Consider the following 25,872-nt stretch of genomic DNA (forward strand, 5'->3'; position numbering starts at 1 on the left):
TGATCAAATAAGGGTTTCTCCATTTTATTTTGAAGAAGACAAAATCCTATTATTTTCATCTTCATTAGAAAATTCTTATTTTATTATCATTCTTCCTTTGAGAAAATTTACAAAGAACAGAATATATATCAGTTTAAATGTCCATGAATGAACCAGAAAAGTTTGTCAAACAAGTTTTCACATGTAAATGTGAAAGGAATTGCATAAACAAAGTTCATAGCATAAATATTTTGATTAAAAATATCCAAAAGGTTTTTCTTATCACTACTACAGACAAGAATGAGAAACTGTACATGAATTAACCTAAACGCCTATGGCATGAATTGTAAACACCATTTAAAAGGTTATGAATGAGATGAAGATGTTAATATGTCTGATTACATTTTTTAAGTCACCTACTAGGTTGATGGGTGTCAGCACGACAGGAGAAGTAGTATAATTCATACAGCGTGATTCTTGAAAACTAACTGATCTATGATTTTGTTCCAGAACTAAATTTAAGGCAGAGTTTGGCTTTGTTTAACAACCCTGATAAAGATGCACAGGCATCAATCACAAACATTATGGTTATATCACTAATTCCAAGAAGGTCATAAAAGAAATGACATAAAAAAGATTTGTTTTCACTCAGAGCCATGACAACAGCTATAGCCTAAGTTGCTACATAAACATTTGAAAATTATTTCCTTCAACAGAGCACCAGAGCAAGAATTGCAGCAAAGGACTTCATGGTGACAGAACATATATTTTTTAACTATTCCCATGGAGTATGTACAGCTATGTACGTGCCACACTAAAAAAACAAGGATTCCTGAAAAAATCTGGACTAACAAAGATGGTGGTGCCATTTGTGCACCAAGCATATAGGTCCTAGGGACCTTTCCATTTGTCATCCAAATACTTGAACCAAATGAAAATATAATGGCATACCTGCATTTTACCGACCAGTATCAACATTACATGGCAATATAGTAAGGAATAAAAGAAATACTTCCAAGCATCATAAAAAGGAATGCAGTATATATGAGGTATGTCCAAAAAGTATCCGATTGTATTTTTTTTTATTGTGAGGGTGTTGTGCACTACCACTTTGCTCCAAGAGGTCAGAAGATGAAGAACAATTATACGTAGAAGTTCTGAAAAGATTGCTTGATGCCATGAGAAGAAAACGACCGCATCTCTGGTCAAGTGGTGACTGGCTCCTTCACCACAGCAATTTTTGGCAAAACACAACATTGTAAATCTTCGCCAGCCTCTGTACAGTCCCGACATAGCTCCCGGCAACTTTTGGATGCTCCAAAAATTGAAAATGTGGCTCAAAGGAAAGCAGTTCAACCACAGAGTAATGCGACATTTGAACTGAAGGCCAATCCAAAATCTGCATTCGAAGACTGCTTTGAGATGTGGACGCACCACTGGGAGCCTGTGGTTCAATCAAATGGGGACTACTTCGAAGTATGTCACCGCCCAGATGACGAAAAGTAGCACCAAAGCGGGCATATGAACGTAGGTTGGATAGTTTTCAGACACACATCGTACATACGTGATAGGGAATAAGGAAAGGCAATATATTTCACATACCTGAGCCTGTTCTTGAGATTGTTTAACTCCCTAGATACGCTCTCATGAGATTCCGTCATATCCTCAATCTCACGCTGATATTTCCTCTTCTGTGCCTTCTCTCTGCTTATCTCTTCCTCAGCCTCATCTAACTGCCTCTTGAGTGTCTTCACACGATTATTAACCTGGTCGCGCACAAAAAAATTATGTTTAAAAAATTATATTATTTATGACTCCAACCTATAAATGAGGTAATGGCCACTACAGGGTTACCAGACATGTCCTCATTGTAAGAGCATTTAAGAAGGATTACAATTGCCCAGAATTTCCTGTACAATGGAAAATACATGAATGCATGTTATCAAGAGGACCAGAAAAAGGAGAAGAGAATGCCATTTGAAGGGACCAATGGGGAATCCAAAAGTCAAATCAAACAAATTGATGTTGCTATCAATATATCAGATGTGTATTGACATATTGAAAATCAGTACCTACCAATAATGGGCTCTCACTGTACTAACCTTTTCTACTTGCTCCTTATATTGATCAGTTTGCCGCCTTTCATCTTCAAGAGTCATAACCAATTCCTTCAACTTCTTATCCAGTTTACGATTTGCTTTCTGCTGGGCAAGGCGCTCCCTAGAAATCAGACAGTATTATAAAATTGTACAATACAACTTTAAACACTGGAAAACATACAAAAATGAGTATTCAACACTTACTTAGCTTCAGCCTCCAGCTGTTCTTCCAAATTGCTGATTTTTGACTCAAGGCTAGTAATGGTGGCCTTAGTTTTAGTCCTTTGTGAAGTTTCCAATTCTGCGAGCTTGGCCTTGAGTTCTTTGTTCTGGCGTTCCAGCAACATTCTGTGGCTTTCTAATTTCTGGGTGGATGACCTCTCATTGGCCAAATCTGAACAAAACACAAACCAAATATATTTTTTTAACCCGATCCTTCAAAAATAGAAACAGCATTGCTATAGCTTTTTGTATAAATACATCTGAAATTAGAGTGCATGATTTCAATACCTTTCTATCCCCCGAAGCCAATAAAAACATCATGTTCATTTGTACTAGCAAAATACACTCGTGTGCTGAAATATGAAATCTCAGAACTCTTTAGCCCACAGACTTTAAACTGACAGAAGAATCCCATATGCATAATAGTCATCAGATTGGGTATAAGCAATGCACATATAAATAATAAGCTTTGGAGTTTCAGGCTTGACTTGGTGGAACTTATCCAATACAGAACAAAAAAACAGCTATGCTCATTCCGATTATTTGTTAGTTTTATGACCTGGGTTTCAAATACATAGTGTCACCATCAGGTACTTTTTCGAGCTTTACCTTCCATAAATATACTATCGGTCATGGAGAAAAAACATGAGCTTTTATATCCCTCAGGCATTGCTATATAAGGAAACTGATGTGGCCATATTTGGATAAATAATTATCATATAAAAACTTAATAAGAAGTTTATCTGTATAGACCATGATTTTCCATATCTAATAAATATTTCTTGAAGCAAAAATTTTTCAAAAAGTCACTATGCATGTCGCAAAACATTTTTTTATACGATAACAGTAGATAATTTTAAAATCATTTGTAGCTAGTACATAGTTTACATTTTGATGTAATTAGCTTAGAAAGATTCAGAAAAAAACTAAAGTAATAGGACGTAATTAAATTTTCATAAAATGTGAATTTTCTTAAAAATGAATCAATCAACAAGTAATATGTCATTTTCCAGTTAAATATAAATATCCCATTGCATTATATTCAGCAGTAAGAAAACCGTATAACTGACAACTACCTGTAGTAAGCTGCTCCAAGGAAAGATTAGCTTTGCGAGCCCGATCCAGAAGCATTTCAGAATTAGTCTGCTCCTCTTCCAACTCCTCTTCCAAGGCAGCAATGCGTGCTTCAAGACGACGCTTCTCATCTGACATCAATGTCCTTTAATACGACAATAAATAAACAAATTAATAATGCATGACTTTAAAATTTTTTAACTAATGAATTTCATTTTTTTATTTATCATGAAAAACTGTCCAAGGTTAACTCATTATAACACTGGCATACTGAAACTAGACCACATTATCAGTTTTTTGAGCTAATTCTTGATAGTTAGCAAGATGACCCTTGTATTAGAATACCCCTAAAACTTCCATTCTATCTATTCCTAGTAGATGTAATTGTCAATGCTCAAGTCAAGAATTTCCCTATCAAAATGTTACCATTTTTTCTTTTAGGGATCATACAGCTAATAAAACTTACATGTCATAAAAAGTCAATAATTACATCTTTCTGCATTTCTATATGATCTCTGTGATATAGAATGGTAATTATGTTAAATGCATGGTTCCTTGAAGATAAATGACAAAAATATCAGTGGCCTCACTTAAATGAAAGCATGCTACTGCAGTGAATATGCCTTTATATGCAATGAAGATATATAATGCAAGAGCAAAGGAATGCCACTGACCACTTATTTGCACTGCTTCCTATTTCCTCTTGAAGCTCATCTCTCTCTCCCTCAGCTCCTCGTCGAGCCCTCTCAGCACTTGCCAGGTCCTCACTCAACTGAGCCAGCTCAGCCTCCAGCGATTTTAGCCTTCTCTCAGACTCCTTGGCAAGTGTGGCCATTTCATCACGGGAAACTCTGGCTTCTTCTGCATCCCTCTGCGAGTCCTTAACCTGAATCTAAGATGAAATTTTACATAAATTACACATGTGCATGTGGACCCTTCATTTGGTCCTTAGAAAATCCAAGAGATAGCAAACATAGTATCGCAAAAGGCTAGCTTTTAGTAAGCCTCATCTCCCACTGGACTGCTGTTTAAGTTTCAGCTATACGTGAATTCATTTTCAAAAATTATGGAAGCGACAAACATTCTTTATTTAGAAAAAAATATGAGTTTCCTGGGGTGATTAAACGCATCTATTTAAAAAGCTTAACACTAAAAGACATTAAATCCAAGTTTGATGAAGTTCACGGGACATATATTCCTGCGTTTATGACTGATTACAATTGTATAAATAAGTTGAAACTTGGCCATACATATGTAAATGAGGAACATCATCCGTGATGTCCAGTGGGAGTGACTTCCTCTGAAATGATTGACAAAATCCACAATATGGTTTTAAGTGGTCAAGGAATCGACATTCGCAAAATAGTTTAGGTCACAGGTATATCACAAGGTTAGGTAATTTCAATTTTGCACTAAAAATTGGGTGCAAAACAAATCTCAGCATGATGGCCAGCATGTTTGCTGTCAGTGAAGAATAACTGCAATCATAGGGTTAAACCCAAGGCTGGTTTGGCACTTTTCCTTTACAATCCTGGTGAATTTCTACATTGATACATAACTGTGGATGAAATATGGATAAAATACTATACTCCAGACAAGGGAATAGTCAAAACAGTGGGTTTGTAAAGGTCATCCGGCCCTGAAGAAGGTGAAGACTGTGAAGTCACAATACATTTACATAATAGTTTATGTTTATGCACATCAAACACCACTTTTTCCCCATTTCCCAATATTCGTATTCCTAGCAATTTACCAGTTTTCCTAGCAATTTACCAGTTTTCCTAGCTCCTTTTAAATTTATAGCATTATTATTCGTCTCATCATAAACTGAACCAGAATAATACTCATCCTGGGACATATCTAATATAATTGAACATGAAAACCTAGTTTCAATACACAAATATGATTCAACGTATTCTAAGGAAGAGAGTGTTTTAATCATTGCACGGATCACTGACATGAATAAATGTGGTACAAAATGGATTAAAATTAATTTGTTTGTATTATTGCGTGGTGAATTTGAAATCAACTTACCTGCAGTTTTTTCAATTGTTTCAGGGCATCTTCTTTAATTTTATTGTGCATCTCCAATTGCTGTTCCAGGTCTTTGTAGTCTGCTTCTAACTTTTTACGTGATGCTAGTGCTGCAGTTCGTTGCTTCCTCTCATCTTCAAGCTCAGCTTCAATGTCTCTTAGCTGCTTCAAAAGGCCTCTCCTCTTATCTTCTGCTTGCTCCTCTTTAGCCTGATTGGGATCAGCAACAAATACGAGTTATAATCACCATAAACCCATTAAAAATCAATGAGATAACCTCCCAAAACAACGTAGCAGTTGCTACAAATTAAACGTCAAATTAATTTCAATGTTGAACGCCATCATCACCTGATGATGACGTTGAACGTCGAAACCTGGATCGTGTTTTTAAAATTAAGTGTGTGGAAATGCAAAGCCAATTATTTCATTTCATTTCAATATGTTATGCAAATTCCATAAAGTTACGCCTGAGACAACAAATTTTTTGTGAAGGAAGAAGTTGGTTCCTACCGAAAGCTCTTCTCTAATTAAGCCGAAGCCATAACAAATGCTTAGCTTCACAAAATGAAATAATTTAGAATGAGATTTTAAAGATAAACCTATAATTTAATATTAGAAGCAGAATGTACATCCCGATGTTCAAATGTATAGTCATCATAGTCATGTTAAAACAACATAATACCAAAGCAAACAACAAATGCATCTTGATTCTTTTACCAACAATGGATATTATTACAAATCGTCATGTAACATCAATTTCAATGACACATAATTTGTTTGGCATTACAAAAGTTGTAGCCTTGCAACCTAATAGTAGATGACATTTGTATCTAACTTCAGTCATCTGTTCAAAATGCTCTGTGTGTCAATAGGTTTTAATTGAATTAGCAGCACTCAAAATTATTTATTCAATATTTTATTATTAATTAGCTGTTAAATCAGTCAAAAATTAAAATTTAAATCAACTGAGCTGACATATTTGTCCATGCCCTAATGGCTTTCAGGTTGTAACATTTTCAAATGGCTATTTTAGAATACTATTTTCGAGTGTGAAGCGACTAAGTACAAAAAATATGTGATTTCCTTCGATTTACCCCATTTGTCCTTATTCTTTCCTCTAAGGCCAAAGTTCTTATGACTTTATTTTCAACAGCACACTTCCTTTTTTCTAATAGAAAATAATACCCAATTTTCCATTATGCACACGAATTTCCATTTAAACTACCGCGGACTCTTGCTGGTGCCTTTTTGAGGGGACTTGGAATTTTGAATATACTAACCTAAATGTAACTATTGAATGTAAAATCCAGGATTAACTTTTCATAGCAAGTTGCAAATGTAATGTGAGTAGTATTACTTGTGGACACACAAGCTATAACATAGTAGCTTATTATATTCATTCCATATGGTGATAACATATAGCAAAAATCATTCATCTTGTCACTATTATGCAACATATATAATCCCTTTTGGACAAATATTTCCTATATGCCTCCATATTTCTAACAACACTAATAACACAAGATATTTGAGCTAATTAGGACTTCAATTCCACTGTCATGAAATGTGACCACTCTTTTTAATTGTTCACTACTTTCAATAAGTGAACACTGAGTGGCTGAAAATGTACTAAAATCAACTGATTTAAACAATTTGGTGTCGATTGATAAAATTATAACAAGGAAAATAAATGATATGGATGTTGCACAAATGTTAAAATTACAAAATATTAATTTCTAGACTTCAAAGCTCCTCATGAGGGAGTTATCATAGTGCACTCTGCCGTGCCCACTTCTCAGGATACACGAAAACAATAGGAGATTATAAGGGTCTTCTACATGCTTGGCCTTATCTCAAAGGAAAAGAGGGACGTAGTGCATTCCCTTTCTTCTACACAGAAAGGCAATAAAATGTTTTAGGACTGCAGCTGAAGGGTTAATGATTTAAAATGCTGCATTGGTTTTCCAAGTTTAGCAAAACAACTTCATTCAGCAGCCAGCAAATTGCTCTTTCTTTCAGCCAATGAGTGAATACTGCTAAAAAAAATTCAACAGGCAATTGAGCTTTCCGACATGTATGAGGAAAAACTATGGTAAAATGATTTCATATTCCATGAACTCAGGATCTGGATACTATCTACACATGTACTTAATTTAGGTTAATAACCTATAATACAAAACTTTGCATGAGATATATAGTATATTTCTTAAACCAAAAGTCATTTTACTGAACAACACATGCACCTGAGGTTTGCAAAGTTTGGCATAACATTTTTGCAATATATTACTTTCAGCTTAATGTTAAAATTCATTTCATCTGCTACACACCTGAAGATCACGCTCAAACTGGGTCCTGAGTGCCTGCATATTGACTTCCAATCGCAGCTTAGCATCCTCTGTGAACTGCAATTCATCTTCAATCTCTTCAGTCTGGGCTTTCTGCTCTGCCAGCTGGCTTTCTAAAACTCTCTTCGCACGTTCCAACTCCATCACCTGAAAACAAGAGGATGGTATCAAAATTTACTACCTTTGATAGAAAGGGTTCAATACTGGAAATTACAGAAAACTATAAATGCATAAAAATTCTGATAAAATTAAATTACAAAATTTATTTGCAGACAAGGCTCACTGGCAAAGATTGGTTGAAATATCAAGCCAATGAAATCAGATGAAAAATAAGAATTTACAGAACTACAACAAAGGGAAATCTATCTGATCCTTCTAATCTTAAAAAATCAATTCAAAAGATTCTTTCAAGAAGGAAAAGGAAATAAAATTCTTAACAATCAAAGAAGTTCTGTAAAAACTGCAAAAGCTGAGGATTATTAGGGCTTACAAGTTTTTCATTTAAATCCAAAAACTAATTAATATATTTAATCTGATAAATACAATGAACAACTACGTTCCAAAACCTTTTTAAATTATAGTCAGTACATAGCATTAAAATTTATAGCTTTTTCAAGCTACATAAATGAAAACAAGTAACTCCACTTAGATTTTCAAACTAGAACTAGGCATAAAAGTGACAACAATAACTATGAGACAATAAAAATTATGTAGAATGATGTTGAAGCATATGAAATACAGAAAATTTATATGACATTCCATAAAAAAGACAAAACTAGCAAACCAAACCTTACTCAGTCAAATATACATTACAATACTTATCCTACAAATAACATTGATGTGTCTACAAAAGGCAGGCCACTGAGTTATGTACTTAAGTTTTTATCAATGAGAAATGAGGGTAACTTCAGAAGAACTGAGCGAATTATCTCGATTTTCCCACTATTATAATCCTTCACAAAATATGTAGCCACATTCTGGAGTAATTTGAATTTTAATCTAAATATATATTAAATTCAGCCAAATGAAAAAGGATTTTTTTAATGGAATTCATTTCTAAAATAATAACTTTCAAGATATTTATGATAGTATACATGTACAATGCTTTTTACATGGGCTATCAGGACCCAGATAAGATAACCTTCTTAAGTGCTGGGAATCAGTGCTCCCTATTTTAAGACAAGGATTAGGACCAGACACTATACCTGTACATTAGATCAGAACAAACCTTCAGCAAGGACAACTTTGAGACAATAGCCTACATTCATTTAAGTGACATGCTCATGTTCAAACAAGAAAATCGTTGTCTCTGGATCTTTAAGAATTGGCCAAATATAGTTTGGAGAATAATGAGACCACAAATATCAGTCAGTGGCAAACCAGTCTCCTACACAAATGAAATGAATATTAGGACTCACACACCACAAAAATGAAGACAACATTTCCTCATTCAGAAAAAGATGCATAATTTTTCATATTCGTTTATCATGTAAATTTTAAATCAATTTTTTTCTACTTAATCCAAATATGCATTATTGTTAATTCCACAAATTATATTTTAGGATAGAGCATGCATTAATTTTAGTTGGTTACATTTTGAACCATATTTCAGAATATGTATCATAATCCAAAATTAGCATTTACCACTCTGATATTTCAAGAAGTTTAAAATTAGGGAATACGCTCAAATTTTAAAATAATTCACACTTCAGCATAAAATTTATAAAATAATAATGTGAAGACAATACTAAAAGTCAAGGATACTGGAAAGACACTAACTACCCACTAATAGCACTGGACTTCCAACGACAGTTGGACATTCTGGGAATCATTCATAACATTTGTAAGAGTAAATATACAGCAACATTATTGGAGGTACACAATTTTCACACAGATACTACACACATGCAAGCTAAACAGGAAATATATCTTAAAATAGCCTTCTTTAAATAGTATTGATTAGTAACTAACCAAAATACAAACAAAATACATGGCAAGTACAAGCTAGCATTTACTATCAAGTTTAAGTTGTCTTAAATAAAAAAAAATTATTTGGGCGAAAACGTGGCCAATTAAGCATATGATATTTTCTCAGTATAGACTATGCAGAGCATAGAGAGAGAAATCAAACATAGTTGTTGACCTAAGGCCAAATTTCTTACCTCAGCCTAGGTTATAGTGTTGATGAAAGAAGACAGAGAGGTTGTTCTTAGTTGGAAAATAGCTAACTGTGCAATCATGCTCTAAAATGCATGTTTTAAAAACATATTTCAAACTGTTTAGAATAATCATTGGAGGCAAATATCACCTTTTCACCCAATGGTGAAAGGTGATCTAGTGACAACTGTAGTAAAATATGACAGCATTTGTGATTGCAGTACATGCATCAGAGACACTTTGGCTTTTCAAATGAAAAAGCCAAACTTGTGATTTTCAAAACATAAAAAACTCAAAACTTTTTGGTTCATGCATATGTCATTCTGTACAGTGAATTTTTCAATAATAACCAATAACAACGAATATTGAAACTACAAATCATTGTACTTTGTCAGCCTAGTTTCCAGTGGCTTACTTTTCACTAACCATCATTAAGGATGCAACAAAGATAATAGTTCAATGGGTTCTTTAATTACATATTTACACTTCAGAAGGGAACAAAAATTAATATGCATAATGTAAAAATAATGTCCTCTAAAAATATTATTGATTGAGTCATGGCAGAAAATGTTTCCATGATATATGTAGGAAGTGATACACTATAAAAATAGACCAAGCTAAACATTCCCATTCCACATATCCGAGTGCCTACAGTATCAAATGAGTGGTGCTTGGTATATTTTCTACACATTTTGACATTTAACTACTGCAATAAATTTGTCTTCTTGGCCAACTGATTAGAAAGAAGGTTTGTCCACTTGAATCAACTCTGCAACACAAATACATACTGGAAAATGATGATGTCATTTTCAGAAATAATGCCATTGAATAGAATTTATACCCCGTATAACCCGAGGCATATCCAAATGCATATTAGGGATGGAGTTGACCCTATGCACTCCCAGTAAAACTTGATTGGTGATTATTATACAGATGAGAAAGGTTTTTACTGCAAAATTATCAAGGGGCGATGTGTGACAAAGAGAAATGGCTATCATGCCCCAAGTGATTACATATGCCAAATGCCTTAGTAAGAGCCAAGCATTAATCTCAACTACCCAACCATTCGATGGCAGTGGACTTATGGAGATTTATACCCGAATATTCAAAACTAAGGTAAGAGGGCCATGACATCAAATGAAAAAGAATAATGGCCCATGGTGAACACTTCAGGAAATATCAATCACATCTTACCAACGGCTAAAAGATTTTTCTCATATTTAACTAATTAACATGTCATCAAAAACAAATACAGACACTACTCACAAAAGAAGTCATCCTCAGCCAACATATCATAACACATGCTTATGACTTCATGGAATCTCTGCCCATTTTGGGAACTCTGCAATATTAGTGTAATTTCTTTGGAGTTTATATGGCATATGGTATATGGCCAATACCTGAATGACATTCATGTTACTTCTATTTACAGTGAATATAGTGGTAAGACAAAAAAAGATTAAATATCAGGAAAAAAGACACAATCACTTACATTTTTATCAGCCGTGCCCTGAGAGTTAACAAGCTCATCCAGTTCAGACTGCAGCTGTCGCCGCACTCTATCCAGCTCTTCGACTTTTTCTGCAGACTGCTCCAGTTCTCGTGTAAGAGACAGCACCTTCGTTTCCTTTTCCCGTGCCTCCCTCTCTGCAGCATCTCTCTCATTAGCTATCACTTCTTGAACAGCCTGAAAGCACAGGAAGATGTAACATTTAAAATGGTTGAGGACTTGTAGAATGCAATGGCACGAATGCCCATATTGCCCTTTACGGTCATATGCAAGAAATTAAACATAAGTTGCAATAAATATATACTGATTTACCTAATAGGAAGAATAGACTTTTTATAGGGTCAATTACAAGAAGTTACTGGGAAAAGGAGAGAGTTCTGAGGCATGATCCCATTCTAAATGCACATGGATCACCCCCTTCAAATCTACTGCTTTATTCATTGCATTTACAATAATTCCAAGGATTATATTGACAAAATGTGGAAGCTCTGCCCTTCAATGTAATAAGTGATTCACAAAGATAGGTGTATGGATGGGTATGGTAAGGCAGGTGATTATAACCATTTATGGTCCTATGAGCACGTGGCCTAAACTTCTCAGTCACTGAGCCATGGCAATGCAAACATTTCATTGAGTAAACCGTGAAAATGCTAAGTGGGAAATATTTATAGAAATGAGCTGAGCTTTTTCTATGAAATTCATGTTTGTCTAAGTAAATATACATAATTTTAATGAACTGATCACATATTTCAACAGAGACCTGAAAATAACTAAAACTTTTTACAATAAAAAGTTATTTTTACCATAACCTTTTCAATTCAAGGCAAAAGGAGAACAGGTTAAGAAATAATTAACAAATTCCAGTTTCTTTCCCACCACGGATAAATGAATTCTCCATCCTCATTTATGGCAAAAGAATGGCTTATTTCAATATAGTCTGAAAAATCAGCCTGGCATTGTTGCTGACCAAGGCAGTTAACATACAGCCTACAACAACAGGTTTTTAGTGACGATGAAATGTTTGGCATGATTAAGTCTCTACATGAAATTTATTTTTTAAATGTAATAAAATTATTCTTAGTTAAAATATTATTGCTTACATGATTGTCAAGTTCAAAGGCTACGCATTATATAAAATTAGTTTTCTACTTTAATATTATATTTCTTACCTTCTCTTCAGCTAATACTTTGTCAAAGTTCCGCTGCTTCTTCTCCAGTTCTAATACTTTCGCCCGTTGGTCTTCTAACTCTATATTTGTATCTTCTAATTCAGCTTGCACCTTTTTCTTTGATTTGTCCAATTTATCATTGGCAGCTTGAAGCTCTTCGACTTGCCTTTGGAGTGATTCAATGTCCTGGAAAATTTAAAATTGCTAATCAGCAAGAATCCAGTTTACACAAGTATCAAACTTAATTTGAACCACCATTTCAGTCATGTTGATAAAAAATCTAAGTGTACTACCTTTGCCATTTTCTTTTTCAACTCCTCCAACTGACTGACTATTTCTGCCTCTTCCTCTGCCTTCTTCTTGGCCTCAGCAGCCTGGACAGTTAATGCGACAACCTCAAAAGAGAAAACAACAAATTAACTAAAAGTCACAGTGCATGAATAATAATAGGATATAACTTTAATCAATACCAACTATATTTGAAATGAAAATGTACAAAACTTCTGCAAGCACATTTAATTGTGCTATAAAAATCTCATTGCCTATTGATACAACAGATTTATGACTGAACTTGATAAAGTATGGATTGATATTTTAAATTATTACAGCATTTTTGCAATATCTCTACATCATACCAAGTCGGAGCTACTACATTGATCCACACCAAACTACTTAGCAATGTATACTTAGGTAATTATTTGACAGAAACCTGTTTCTCCAAGTTGGCTTTCTGCTCCTCTTCATCTTCAAGCTGTTCATGCAGGGCTTCCTTTTCACTCTCCAATTGCCGGAGCTTGGAACTAAGGGCAAGTTTTTGTCTTGTCTCCTCCTCTAGTTGTCCCTTCAAATTTAATTATTGAAGAAATAATATTAGGACCACCTGGATATTTGTCAACGAGATATGTTTGTATCTTGCTTCTATCAATATGTATACACACTGGGTACATTCACAGGGATAACTTATTTTACAAAATTACACAGTCTTCATGGAGACATAGAGTCTGCAAAAAACATGCTAAGTGAAATAGCCAAAAATTAAAATAAAATGAATAATTAAATTACTTCAGTAGAATCCAAGGACTCACTACTGGAGGGATTATTTCAGAGATAACAAATGGACATTTTACACAAAGTTTTTATCAAACATTTGAATGGCATTGACAAGTCAATCAAATTTCCCAAAAATAAAATTTTAAAACTCTTGTATACCTCTGCTGATGGTGCATATTTGTTCAACCATTAAACACATGGGTGAATTTCAGAGAAATACTGCTATACTCTGAGATTTGTCCTATTCAAAACAAAAACCTTTTGAACACATTTGGAAATTAATGCTTTACCCTAATGTCTCATTTTGAACTTGTATTCAAAACTACACATGATTTATTTCAGCTGTAGAGAAATCGGCACAAAATAATGAATAGGAAATAAGCTGGAGTGAAAGAGCAGCTTTTTTTTTAAATCAACTCCTATTAGAATGCATGAACAAGTATAATATGTCACCCAAGCATCATTGTTTGAAAAGGATTAATTAAGTCACGTTTTTTCTGTTATTATTTCTTATATGCAATTTATACATTTATTCACAGCTCCCATTAGTATAAACAATATTTGTAAAGATATAAAAGCATGGGTCCACTCTGAGAGATGTGAAAATTCTAAGTGAAATGAGCTGCATTCAAAAAATTCATATTTCTAGAAAATAGTTAGAAAACTTCCCAGTGGAAGGAATTCATAATTTCATGATGATCAAGGATAGACAATTTACCTGAACTTCACCCAGCTGAGTCTCCATGGTGGCCGCTGCCTTGGCAGCTGCTGATGCCTTCAGTTCTACACCTTCAAGCTGAGCATTCACAGCATCTGCCTCCGCCTGCAGTTTTGCAGCCTTTTCCGCCAGCTCAGTACGCGTGCGATCAGCCTCACTAAGCTTAGCAAGTGCTTCAGCAAGCTGAGCCTCGGCCTGCTTTCGCCTGCGCTCACTTTCCTGGCGGCCAGCACCAACAGAGCGCAACTCATTGGCCAAATCAGCCGTCTCAGCCTCCAGAGCTTGCTTTGCTTTCTCCAAGGCTAACTTGTTCTGGGGAATGCATAAAGGATTAGTACAGCCAAACAAAGAGTTTCAGGTTAAATCAATAATTTGATTAAATATCAAAAACATTCAAGAATGAGAAGTTGAGCAGACAAACTTCAACTGAGCATAATTCAAACAAATTAAGTTCAGTGTATGTCAGTGGCAGCTGTTTAAATGCTTATATACTTAATAACAGCCCCTGCCACATTAAACCGTGATTTAATTGCACTGGGAGTTTTGGTTGAACTACCTTGTTTGAAAATGGTGATAGAAGGTCACGAGTGGATTATTTTTATTTTTTATACTGCTGGAAGGCACTAAAAGAAATTGGACTTAATGGAATTTTAATAACCTAGGACATGAGTTATTGAAAGAATTTCCAGTAATGAGATGCTTCTTCAATTAATCACAGTTATATTTCCTACTGGAATGAATTTTAATTTTAATCAAGAATGCTTTCCTTCATCTTCTTTTTATGCTCACCTTTTTAACAGATTCTAATTGTTCATTAATGGCTCCCAATTCCTGGCTGTGCTTGTGCCTCATTTCTTGCAACTGTCCTTCATGCGATGTTGTATCTTCCTCTAAAGTTTTCTTCAGGGTTGCCAATTCCTAGAGGTAAAGTATAATTGACTCAGTTTTCTGAAACATCATTTGGATTATAAGCAAAATGTAATGCCTAGATATTTAAAAAATAATATATTTAGCAATTAATTAATGCTTAAAAATAAATATTGAAAATATTTGAGCCTATTTGAATATTAAAGGTGAATGGCCAAAAATGAATTTAAAATGTACACCAGAAGAAAATAATGATGATCAAGAATTTATTCAAGAAATTTTGCTTTTTCATTTCAATGAAAAAAAGGAAACCTATCTTTTCACTTCTCAAACAAAACAATTGTCATCAATATGGCACCATTACATATGAACATATCATACATCTAATACTTGATTGGTAGAAATTGAAATGACAAAATCTTGAAATGAAATGTCTCATTAAAATCAAATCATATTACACAGGGGCAGTTTGCATACCTGCTCACGCTTAGTTCGCAACTCCTGCTGAGCAGCAGTGGTGTCAAGTGAGTCCAAAAGTTCATTCTTCAAGGCCTCCAATTCTTCATTCAGATCTCGCTTTTGCTTTTCAGCCTTGCCTCGAGCTGCTTTTTCTGCATCCAAATCTTCTTGGAGCTGGAATAAGGATAATATGTTTTTTACACCTTTCACTAAACTGAAGAAAAGCATGCATTTGTTTAAATCTTCTACAAAATACAAAATAGAAACACAAAATACACTTTGCCACCACTTAAGTAATCCAGATAATTAAGGCACAGGCATTATGAGTTGATATAGTGATAATGGAAGTGAGTGATAGTTGATACTTCTGTAATTAATGGCCAAGATGAAATCATTCCAAGGAAGGTATGATGAGGAAACCAAGAGATTTTTTTTATTCGCCCAATAGACATAAGAATATATGTATTTGAAAGTCCCAAAATTGTATGAAATGAGATGTCATATGTCCCTCTACCCTTGTGAACTGAACCACAGCGTCACCATCTGATGATACCCAACTATCTTCCAACTTGCCAACTAATATCACTGCAAGGAGAACTAACGCTTCTCCTGGATATGCATCCAATGAAAAAATACCAAACAGGGTCACCTACCTCTGCTAACTGTGACTCTAGTTCCCTCAAGGCTTTTTGTGACTGAGCTTTGCCAGCACCCTCCTCATCTATCTTCATCATGGCTTGTGTCAACTCTTCCTCTCTTTTACCCAGTTGTAACTGAAGTTCTTCCACCTGAAATGAATTAAGTTTTGTAAATCAGCTATTGAATCATCCAACCGAAAGAAAAAATTCTAAATGGTGAAAAATTAAGAAATAATTCTTACTTGAGACTTGCGCTCATTGAGCTGTTCTTTGATGTCATTGAGTTCAGTTTCCATTTTTCTTTTTCCTCGGTCCATCTCTTGCCTCATTTGATGTTCTTTCAGTAGCCTATAACATTAAAGTAAAAATAATTGACCACGACCCTCATAAAGATAAGGATAGAGTAAAACATCATTATTTCAATCTCCATTAATTCAAAGTACCATATCACTTCATATTAAAAATAGTCAAACATATCATTCATTGAAAGTCTTTCCTCAACACAGTGTCATTGAGAGTTTTGAAATGTTTCACTCATACAATAACATAAAGAAAAATCATTACTGTTTTCCATTCTAACTGAATAAAACTTCATTAAGCCCGAAAACAAGTGACTTCTTTTTACTTAGCGAATTATTATATGAAATGACATTGGGGATGACATGTTTAGAGGAAAATTCTAAAGTTTGAATATAGACAGGCCTAGTAGATGAGCCTGAAGTCATCAATCTTATTTATGGCTCTTTTATGCTCCCATCTTAGAGTTGAAGAGGGGACTTCAGGAAAGATAAGACAACACATTGTTAAGTTCATGTATCATACTTAAGCCCAACATATTATCTTTGTTCATTGTAATAGGCCATAAAAAAAGGTTTCTATGCTATTGACCCAGGGTGGTGGGGGGTCTGGGCTGATTGAGGGATTTGTGGATGCTGCAGGGGAAATGGTTAACCTTCTGAGATGAAGAATGTGCAAGGTGGAGCTGATCATCAGCCACGCAACTCAAAGGGAACATAGTAAATAATTTATATTGTCAAGTGTCCATACTTCTCATTAAGTGTCCTCGGGGATCATAAGTGCCAGCAGTTTTCATTAAGGCCCCTTGTGTGGTCACTCAATAAGATACAGAGTAAGGGAAAGAGAGCAAAACCTCAGTGGGATGAATCAACCAACAATTTTCAGCGATGAGCCACATAAGTAAAAACTGGGACTATGAATAACATTAATGACCAACTTATTTGGTAAACTAATAAAGGAATTTTTGGGACGCATAAAGCATTATAATGATTTTGCCATCCAAATATGGGAGTGAAAAGAGATGATTTCTTTGAAAAATGTGCAAATTTCAAACCCATATATATTGAAGGATATTTTTTTTAGTTTCCTTGGAAAAAATTAACCAAGTTTCACTCTAGATGCTACAATACCTCAGCCACAAAAAATTGCTTATCTGCAGTAACATTTCAATGTTTAAATTCCTCAAAGAGAGCCAAAATGAAAGTAGTTTAGAGAAATTACTGGTTTGCAAAATAAAAATTTATAGAGGATTGCTTTTATCTTACTAGTGTCGGAAAATTGTTTGTTTACATTTAAAAAATAATTAGACGTAGATTATTACTTAACAACAAACAGTCAAATTTGAAATACATTTGTGTATCTGTGTACGATACACATTTGTGTATCTCTTAAAGTGCATGATTTACAGAATTTCCAGCTGGTATACCTAAATTCTATCTAATATCTAAATTTCAGACAAATTCCAAATTAACTCTGGGCTTTCCTAAAATATTACACCTATGTTACATCATATACACACCTCTCCTCCAGTTCCCCTATGGTGGCCTCATGCTTTGCTTTTAATTTGGATAAATGCTTGGCCTTTTCTTCCTCCTCAGCAAGAGCTTGGGAGATGTCTGAAGTTCGCTCCTCAAGGAGTTTCTTCTCTTTGACGAGCTGTAAAATATTTATTATCACAGCAGTGTATGGGTGATGATGTTCCAACAATTACAATGACTTCAAGAGAAATTACCAAAGATACCAAGTAAAAGAAAATTTTTTCACTCACTTTCTGGTTTGTGTCATCACTCAAGGCTAAATCTTCTTCCAATTTCTTTATCTTTGCATCACACTGCACCTTCTCCAAGTGCAATTTCTGTCGCCCAGCTTCCTCTTCCTCCAGCTGTTCTTCTAAGTCCTAAAAATAACATTGAAAAAATCCATTTACTTAGCATTAGGGATTGTTCAGTTTTAAGTATAAATGTATAGCAAATCTAAATTACTAATATTGAATTCAACTGTCAATAAGTGCACTTGTACTGTAATTATTAAGGATTTTCTTTCAGATTTCTTGTTATAATAATAGGTACTTGATAAAAAAAAGCATATAACAAAATCTAATATTAAGAATTGAAAGTTGCACCTTTCATAGAACATTTATTAATATGCAACACATTTATTTAAGTATTATTTCTCTTAACTATGCCATTGCTGACATCAGAAATAAAAGACAAAGTTAAAGGTTTCCTTATTTCTAAAGCAAAATAGATATTAAGCAAGTTTCATGTTACTCTATTCTTCCCCACTAGAGGAGCCAAATATATGCATTTGGGAAACTTTAAAAGCTCACTTGTATATTCAACTGCAGTTTCTTCTTCTCGTTGGCAAATGTTTGGCATCGCTCCTCCTCTTCTTCCAGCCTTGTTTCCATATCATGCAAAATTTCTTCAAGCTCTTGCTTACGAGCTGCCAAACGGGCACGCATTTCTTCTGCTTCAGCACACAATTCTGTTTCAGCTTGCAATTGCTCAGCAAGCACATTTTTCTCTTCCAATGCCTTCAAAGTTAACAACATGAACCTTAGCACAGTATCACATTTCAAAACATAACATGAATGAATGCCAAATATTGTTCTTTATGCTAAACTGTTCAAATAGAAATGAAAAACAAGGACTCAATGATAAATGCTTATTTGACAGCTGAGTTGAGAAAATAAGGTGTTCTATGCTTGTCATTAATGAAAAGTGAACACTTAATATTTAATTATCTCTATAAAGATGCAGATGGATAAAACAATTTATTTAGCTCTATAAAGATGCAGATAGATAAAGCAAATGTGGACAGCACTATTTTTAACTTGCAATTTCACTATGCAGGAACTTCCTCTGTTATCTGTATCTTGAAGCACGATTATGGACCAGTTCTAAAAATTGTTCACATCCACTCGAAAGATTTTGCAAAACTTACTCTCAATAACTCTTGCATTAATTTCAGGCAACTAACTTGGGAGTTCAAAAAATAATGAAAAATTGTTTTACAATTTACATTTTAAAAGAACAATGGCCAAATTCAAAGTAATTCTCAAAATCCTTCCAAACAGGCTTAAAAAAGTCATACACATATTATCATAGATCTTAATGAGTTACCCAGCATACCCCTAGATATACATCAATCTAGAAACCTTTATGGGATGATAACACACACATTAAGAACGGCGATGTGATAAATGTAAAAATTTGTGTTATTTCACAATTTTTAAAGGGTTAAAAAGTTATGATATTTGCAGAGAACTTCTGGCAGGTCCTGGCCTTCAGGTCAAAGTGTTGGGGGAAGGTGGTGACCAGGAAGGCATGATGTGGGGGTAATGGAGGACAGGGATTTCTGGGAAGGGATCCTCATCTCATGCCCCATAAATAGTGTAAACCTGACACAGCCTTCACTTTTAAGCAAGCATTTTCAGAGATTATGTGCTTTCTTGCACACTTAGCACTGGGCTGCAATTGCATCAACCTTATAAATGCTTCATTTATTTTCTGGGCCAAGTCAGGTGAAACAATTATTGTTATAATTGATTCCAATATTAAGAAGTGCATGTTTCTTAAAGAATTTGTAATGCAATTTATTTATTTCCAAGTCCCTAAATACAAAAACGAAATTAACAATGTAGTTGCTCTTTCTTTTTAAATTTCCAACTAAAAAAATAACAGCTTATGAGGTGATATAGATTAGCTAATGGGTGAAATGTATAATACTCCTTTACATGTATGGAAATGCCAGAATACTAGTTAACTTCAACTCATATTTAGACATAGAACTCTTCACGGAGTAAGTGAATAACTTGCATATAATACAATTTCTCAACAGTGATATTCATCAGGTGGCAAATATTTTTAGTTTTATTTAAATATATAATTGTTTACTTATGAGAATCTTTTATTAACATCAGCTTCCTATTATAATTCTCACTCCAGTTTTTATAAATATGCTAGCATATTAGAGGACACTGAAGTCCAGCAGTACAGTTTTTAGGGATATTAACAAATTAAATTCTTTTAGAATAAAACCGCATCATTTCATCCACTCCACAAGCAATTCAATCAATAATAATCAGCTAATTATAACTACGTAATATAAAATAAATAATATGATGAAGAAGTACTCTCTGAATTGATGTACATCAAATTGTATTCTGCATCAAACCCATTCAGTATTTTTAGCAAGTGAGCGGGTCAAACTCTTTTACTGTCCAGTTGTTAAATATAGTTTTGTACTAATAAGTTCAAGTTTGCATCACATAAATAAAATCAACTATTATTTCATATTTGAATCATTCAACTGAAAGAAAAATTTCAACTCACCGTTAGGAACTTTGTTTCATATTCCTTACTACTCTTCATTTGAAGGTCCAATTTTTCTCTAATTTGCTTAAGTTCATCTTCCTTTTGGACCAACTTCTCTTCCTGCTTTGTAACCTATAGTGAAAATTGAATTGACAAAAAAAATTAATCATCACTACTTGTGAAAAAGATGGGCATGCATCAGATGTATTTTGACTTTCATTCTCCCAAAAGGATACCTGTAGTAATGGTTTCACTTTGGTGTACAAACGCCACCACTGCCAGTTACGAAGTTTGAGGTAGGCAGCACAGTTACGTTGAATAATACGAATAGCATTAAGTTGTTGTAAGCGCTTCTGATAATTCCTATAATATGCAATAGTAAAAAAGTTATGTAAATCAAATGATCTTTTCAACAAAAAACAACAGGTATATAAGTATTTACAAAACGAATCTGGTGTGTAGAAGAAATATAGGTCAGAATTTCAGTTGTGCTTCCTTGATACTTACTGCAAAAGAACATGTTACCAGAGTCTGTGCTTTAACAGCAATTTTACTATCTTTCAATGATTATTTTTGTCTCAGAGCTTTCCTTTGTTCTATTAATTCAATTATTTTCATACTTAGTACCCTTCTTCCAGCAGATATGATTCTTTTGGTTTGTGAAACTAGGACGAGGTAACCATGTTCTCACTGTCATGCCCTCCCTCAAGTTCCCATTCATATCACTCCACTATTTCCCCATATATTCCTAAATAACTTCCCCTCCTGTGTTACAACCTTTTTCTACTTCTAAACACCATAAGCTTGAAAAATAGTTGCACCACAACAACGGCAAAATGCACTTTAAAGGATTCTAAAAAAGAAAATGCAAACCAACCTCCGAGCGAGAAATCCTCTACAGAATGCCTGGAAATTAACAATTAAATCTGTGATCTTATAGTCTCGCTCCTCTTCCAGATGAGCAAGAACACCTGCTCTGAAAAATATCTTTGACTGACCCACTCTGTACAAATTAGGATCAAGCTCTAGGGCCATTATCTAAAAAAAAAACAAAAAGTTAGCATTAAAAATGATCATCAGTACAATTAATATTTGATGCAAGAAAAATTAAATGCAAACCAAATAGATAATGCAAAGACCCACCATCTTTTCACATGCTTTCTTTCCATCCATAAATCCCTTCGGAATAACATTTGGAGTGAGAAGTTCATATCTGAAATAAAATAGAAACATTAAAATATTACTAATAGAATAAAATGCCGAGCAACACAAAAAAGGAGCAGTTCAGTTTATTCTGAGGGAAAATCATGAGCAGCACAAAAATAAAAATGGGCTCATATAATGCATCAGATTAATAATTATTATACTTTATTACTCATAATGGTTATCGGCATGTTAACATAGAAAATAAGGCTTAAATGGAGACATCTGCTTGTATGGAATATCCACTTAGCTCAATAAATAATATCTTGCAATGAGGTTTGATGAGGGATATTAAAACATTTTAATTTTGCAATCTTCAGACAGAAACAGCATCAAATTTTAATTGAAGTTATATTACACAAATAGTACACACAATTTTTGCACAACTTTTTACCTTTGCCTGAATTCTTGGAATGGTGTCCTGTTCGGGAAACCTTGACGGCATATTCTAATGCCCTCCAGAACACCATTGCAACGGAGCTGATCCAACACCAGGGGAGCATCAATTTTTCCAGCCCTCTTTTCATGGTTTGGAATTATGCATCTGACGAAATTGGGATTTGTATTCCTTAATGTGACCATCAACTTTGCTAGTTGTTCCTTGTACAGTTGGGAAACTGTACGGAACATGCCTTTTCTTGTTCTTGCACCAAACTGGGTGTCTGTGAGGGCTTGCTGCGCCATTCCAACAATTTCAGCTGTAATTGCACACAAACATAATATGAGATAATGGTCGGAAAGAAAAAATATTCAAGGTTCTGAAGTCTAATGAAAAATAACAATCAACATAATAAAATAAAAGAAGCTTAAAGAATTGGAAAAATCTTGGACATTCCAAAAAGTTGGGTAATAATCAAAAGGATTTCGGCCTAATTTATTGATCATGAGTGTTGAAGTGACAAAAAGGAGAGAGATGAAGGCCCAAATTCTTAAGTAATTCTTTTTGACAATAGTACAACCATTCAAAAAATATTTAGCACAAAGAATCATCGTCCTAACGTGGAATTTAAATGATGGCTTCTGAAGATATAAAATGAGCAATGAGAACTTGTCTCTTGGGAACTATTATAAAATTATCCCAAATATTTTGTTGGATGTTTGGAACTTGAAAGTCTGGTTAAAATAATTGTTACACAGACTTTCAAACACCATTTCTAAGCTGGAAGGAAACTCCAAATACAAAAAATCAATAGATATACATAAAACTAAATTGTATACACACCATCATAGATTACCAAGCTTGAACACGCATGATATGGGCCCTCTTATAAGCTCAAATTTTAGATGTCCATATTGTTGTCAATAACTCTTAACTACAATTAACTGTTACGTTTCAAGTCAAAATAAACAAGAGGTCTCACTCTGAAATCTAAACTTGATTTTCAAAATTAGTAAATAGATCCAAAATGGTTAGGGTTGGTTTGGTAACAAAAAAAATAAGATACAAATTTTTATTCTGTCACTAACCATTTCCACAAAAAGCAAAGATGAAAATACACTTAACCACCAACACAACACATTTTATTCATTATCAGAGTCAGCTAGTGGGTCAACTACCCTATCCAATACAAGATATTCGTTGAGGGTACAAATCAGTCATGAGAGTAACATGTATCAAAAGCAGACATTTTGCTTTCAGAAGTTAACAAACATTATTTAAATTTCCATTTAGTATTATATTAAGGGATCTTAGGGTATTAAATCCCTGGGTACAGGCTAGAGCAAAATAACAAAAATGGCCAGCTTACATTAAAATGGTCCTCAGATGAAAGCATACTTCTAAATGGTACATATTGATTCCCAAAGGCTTTATCATATTTATATGATAAAGCCTTTGGACATATTATATTTTATTTTATTATGGGCATTCTCAGAAGAGCTAAATGAAAACTGGTGCAAACTACCAATTCTTCATTACCTTAGTGATTAAGTCTTGGAATTGGAACACACACTCACTCCTAATATAAAAAGAAAATAAAGTTCATCTTTCCTCATATCAGAACAAAACAAAATGACAACACAGCTTCGGAGGACAAGGAATGGCAGAATTGTTGAAGAACTGTGGTGATACAATGATGTCTTTTGTAGCTTTATGAACAGAATCATATGGATTTTTCCATTTTTTTAGACTGCTAGAAACAGCAATAAACAAAGTAGTGAATGAGCCCACTCTAAGGTAGTGACAGGAATTACATATTACAAACACAATTATAATATTATTTTGAATAAGATGAATAATAATAATAAAATAATTATCACTCTATTAAATGAAAGAATCTTTAGAGTCCAAAACATACCATCTTTCCATATGTGAACAACAAATGGATCCTGAGAACTCTGAAGCAGAGAGACTACATTTTCATTGAGGGGATCCATGTTCTTCATTAACCACTTTGCTGCAGAATAATCAACCTGTAAGTAATACATCAATCAAATAATCAGTGTACAATACTCAGAAATTTTCAATCTGCAGGGGAATCCTATCATTGTTCCCTTCATTTACCATGCCTACGCTACTATAATAGTAATACGGTACTAAATTCTTTCAATTAAATATTTAAAAAATTTTAATTAAACATTATTTCAGATCCTGTTTATTAAGAATAATAAGATTGGTAAATTTTACGCAAATATAAATGAATGTTAGTCCAAGAATAATAAACTAATTACTCATCAGTGTAAGTAAATGTTTAAAATTGATGATATGACCGAATGATGATAATTATTTAAGTAGGTATCTATACCATTTACAGTAGTCTACTCGATAAACAGAGTAACTAGCCAAACATTACAAGAAATATAATATTAAACCCTTTGAAACCTTTCATCTTTGAGTGATAACAAAGATGAATGTGCAAAAAATATTTAAAAGGCTAAATAATGGTTACTTGTTTTTATTATGGCTGTAACCATTTTTAATGGCATTTACTCAAAGTTATTTGGAACTAATATTTCAAAACACAGAAAGCAGGAAAAGGGGATGACATGGTTGGCATTACTGAAAGCAAGGTACACTCACAACAGCCTTAGCAGCAAAAGTACAAAGATGATGTACAATGGCTATTTTCAATATATATAATCTGTTTTTTTTCATCATTCTTGCTAAACCTTTTGGGAATTTTCTACATCCACAGTGTTAAGTTACAAAAATAAACATAAGGTATTTGGTTAAGTGAATTTTGAATGAGCAAACTAGTTATGAGTAACAATAGAAGCCTCACTAAAAGCTTTAACTTACTTTCCCAGCATAATGAATGATGGCAAAATCTGCAACTCCTCTGAAGTCTGTTTTCATGAACTTGGGATGCACACTATGAGCACCAACAAGTTTTTCCACAAAAGTCTTGTCTGTGGCTTTGGGGAACCAACACTCTTCATCCAACAAAGCCATTATTCCCATTGGCTAATAATAAATGACAAAATAGTAAAATCAATATAGGAAATAAACAACCATTTACACAGAAAAATTAAAAACCGGGATGTTTTCATTCAATTTAAATTGAAACATTTCTGAAAAGGGACAAAGTCACACAAATAATCCATCTGATTACCATTTACAACCATATGGTTTTGTACGGATGTTTTTGTGAATAAATGAAATTATTGTCATTATATTAGTATCCAGACAAAATTAAAAGCTACATATTATCAAATATGCCTTGGTCACAAATTGATAAAATGATAAATTAAAAATTCAATTATTAGATAAATAAAAATGAAATCAGAGAACCA

At 33.8% G+C, this 25,872-nt stretch overlaps 1 protein-coding gene across 5 annotated transcripts in view; it reads right to left on the reverse strand.

Annotated features, from left to right (window-relative positions):
* The window catches only part of zip (myosin heavy chain 10), a 177,478-nt gene that overhangs the window by 6,845 nt on the left and 144,761 nt on the right, over nucleotides 1–25,872 (reverse strand). For all 5 annotated transcript variants that reach the window (XM_071588587.1, XM_071588586.1, XM_071588585.1 and 2 more), the window contains 26 exons: nucleotides 25,379–25,543; nucleotides 24,438–24,552; nucleotides 22,535–22,838; nucleotides 22,081–22,150; nucleotides 21,815–21,975; nucleotides 21,174–21,300; nucleotides 20,956–21,069; nucleotides 18,948–19,154; nucleotides 18,387–18,515; nucleotides 18,138–18,274; nucleotides 16,564–16,669; nucleotides 16,337–16,471; nucleotides 15,702–15,857; nucleotides 15,147–15,275; nucleotides 14,358–14,669; nucleotides 13,299–13,430; nucleotides 12,883–12,984; nucleotides 12,590–12,775; nucleotides 11,403–11,597; nucleotides 7,736–7,900; nucleotides 5,409–5,618; nucleotides 4,049–4,266; nucleotides 3,377–3,519; nucleotides 2,283–2,472; nucleotides 2,082–2,199; nucleotides 1,582–1,745 (listed from right to left, as the gene is read on the reverse strand). In XM_071588587.1, the coding sequence (XP_071444688.1) occupies nucleotides 1,582–1,745; nucleotides 2,082–2,199; nucleotides 2,283–2,472; nucleotides 3,377–3,519; nucleotides 4,049–4,266; nucleotides 5,409–5,618; nucleotides 7,736–7,900; nucleotides 11,403–11,597; nucleotides 12,590–12,775; nucleotides 12,883–12,984; nucleotides 13,299–13,430; nucleotides 14,358–14,669; nucleotides 15,147–15,275; nucleotides 15,702–15,857; nucleotides 16,337–16,471; nucleotides 16,564–16,669; nucleotides 18,138–18,274; nucleotides 18,387–18,515; nucleotides 18,948–19,154; nucleotides 20,956–21,069; nucleotides 21,174–21,300; nucleotides 21,815–21,975; nucleotides 22,081–22,150; nucleotides 22,535–22,838; nucleotides 24,438–24,552; nucleotides 25,379–25,543 (4,190 nt within the window). The remainder of the gene's footprint in view (nucleotides 1–1,581; nucleotides 1,746–2,081; nucleotides 2,200–2,282; nucleotides 2,473–3,376; nucleotides 3,520–4,048; nucleotides 4,267–5,408; nucleotides 5,619–7,735; nucleotides 7,901–11,402; nucleotides 11,598–12,589; nucleotides 12,776–12,882; nucleotides 12,985–13,298; nucleotides 13,431–14,357; nucleotides 14,670–15,146; nucleotides 15,276–15,701; nucleotides 15,858–16,336; nucleotides 16,472–16,563; nucleotides 16,670–18,137; nucleotides 18,275–18,386; nucleotides 18,516–18,947; nucleotides 19,155–20,955; nucleotides 21,070–21,173; nucleotides 21,301–21,814; nucleotides 21,976–22,080; nucleotides 22,151–22,534; nucleotides 22,839–24,437; nucleotides 24,553–25,378; nucleotides 25,544–25,872) is intronic.

Source organism: Hetaerina americana, unplaced genomic scaffold, assembly GCF_022747635.1.
Source record: "Hetaerina americana unplaced genomic scaffold, ioHetAmer1.1.p SCAF_3, whole genome shotgun sequence".
NCBI classification, from domain to species: Eukaryota; Metazoa; Arthropoda; class Insecta; order Odonata; family Calopterygidae; genus Hetaerina; species Hetaerina americana.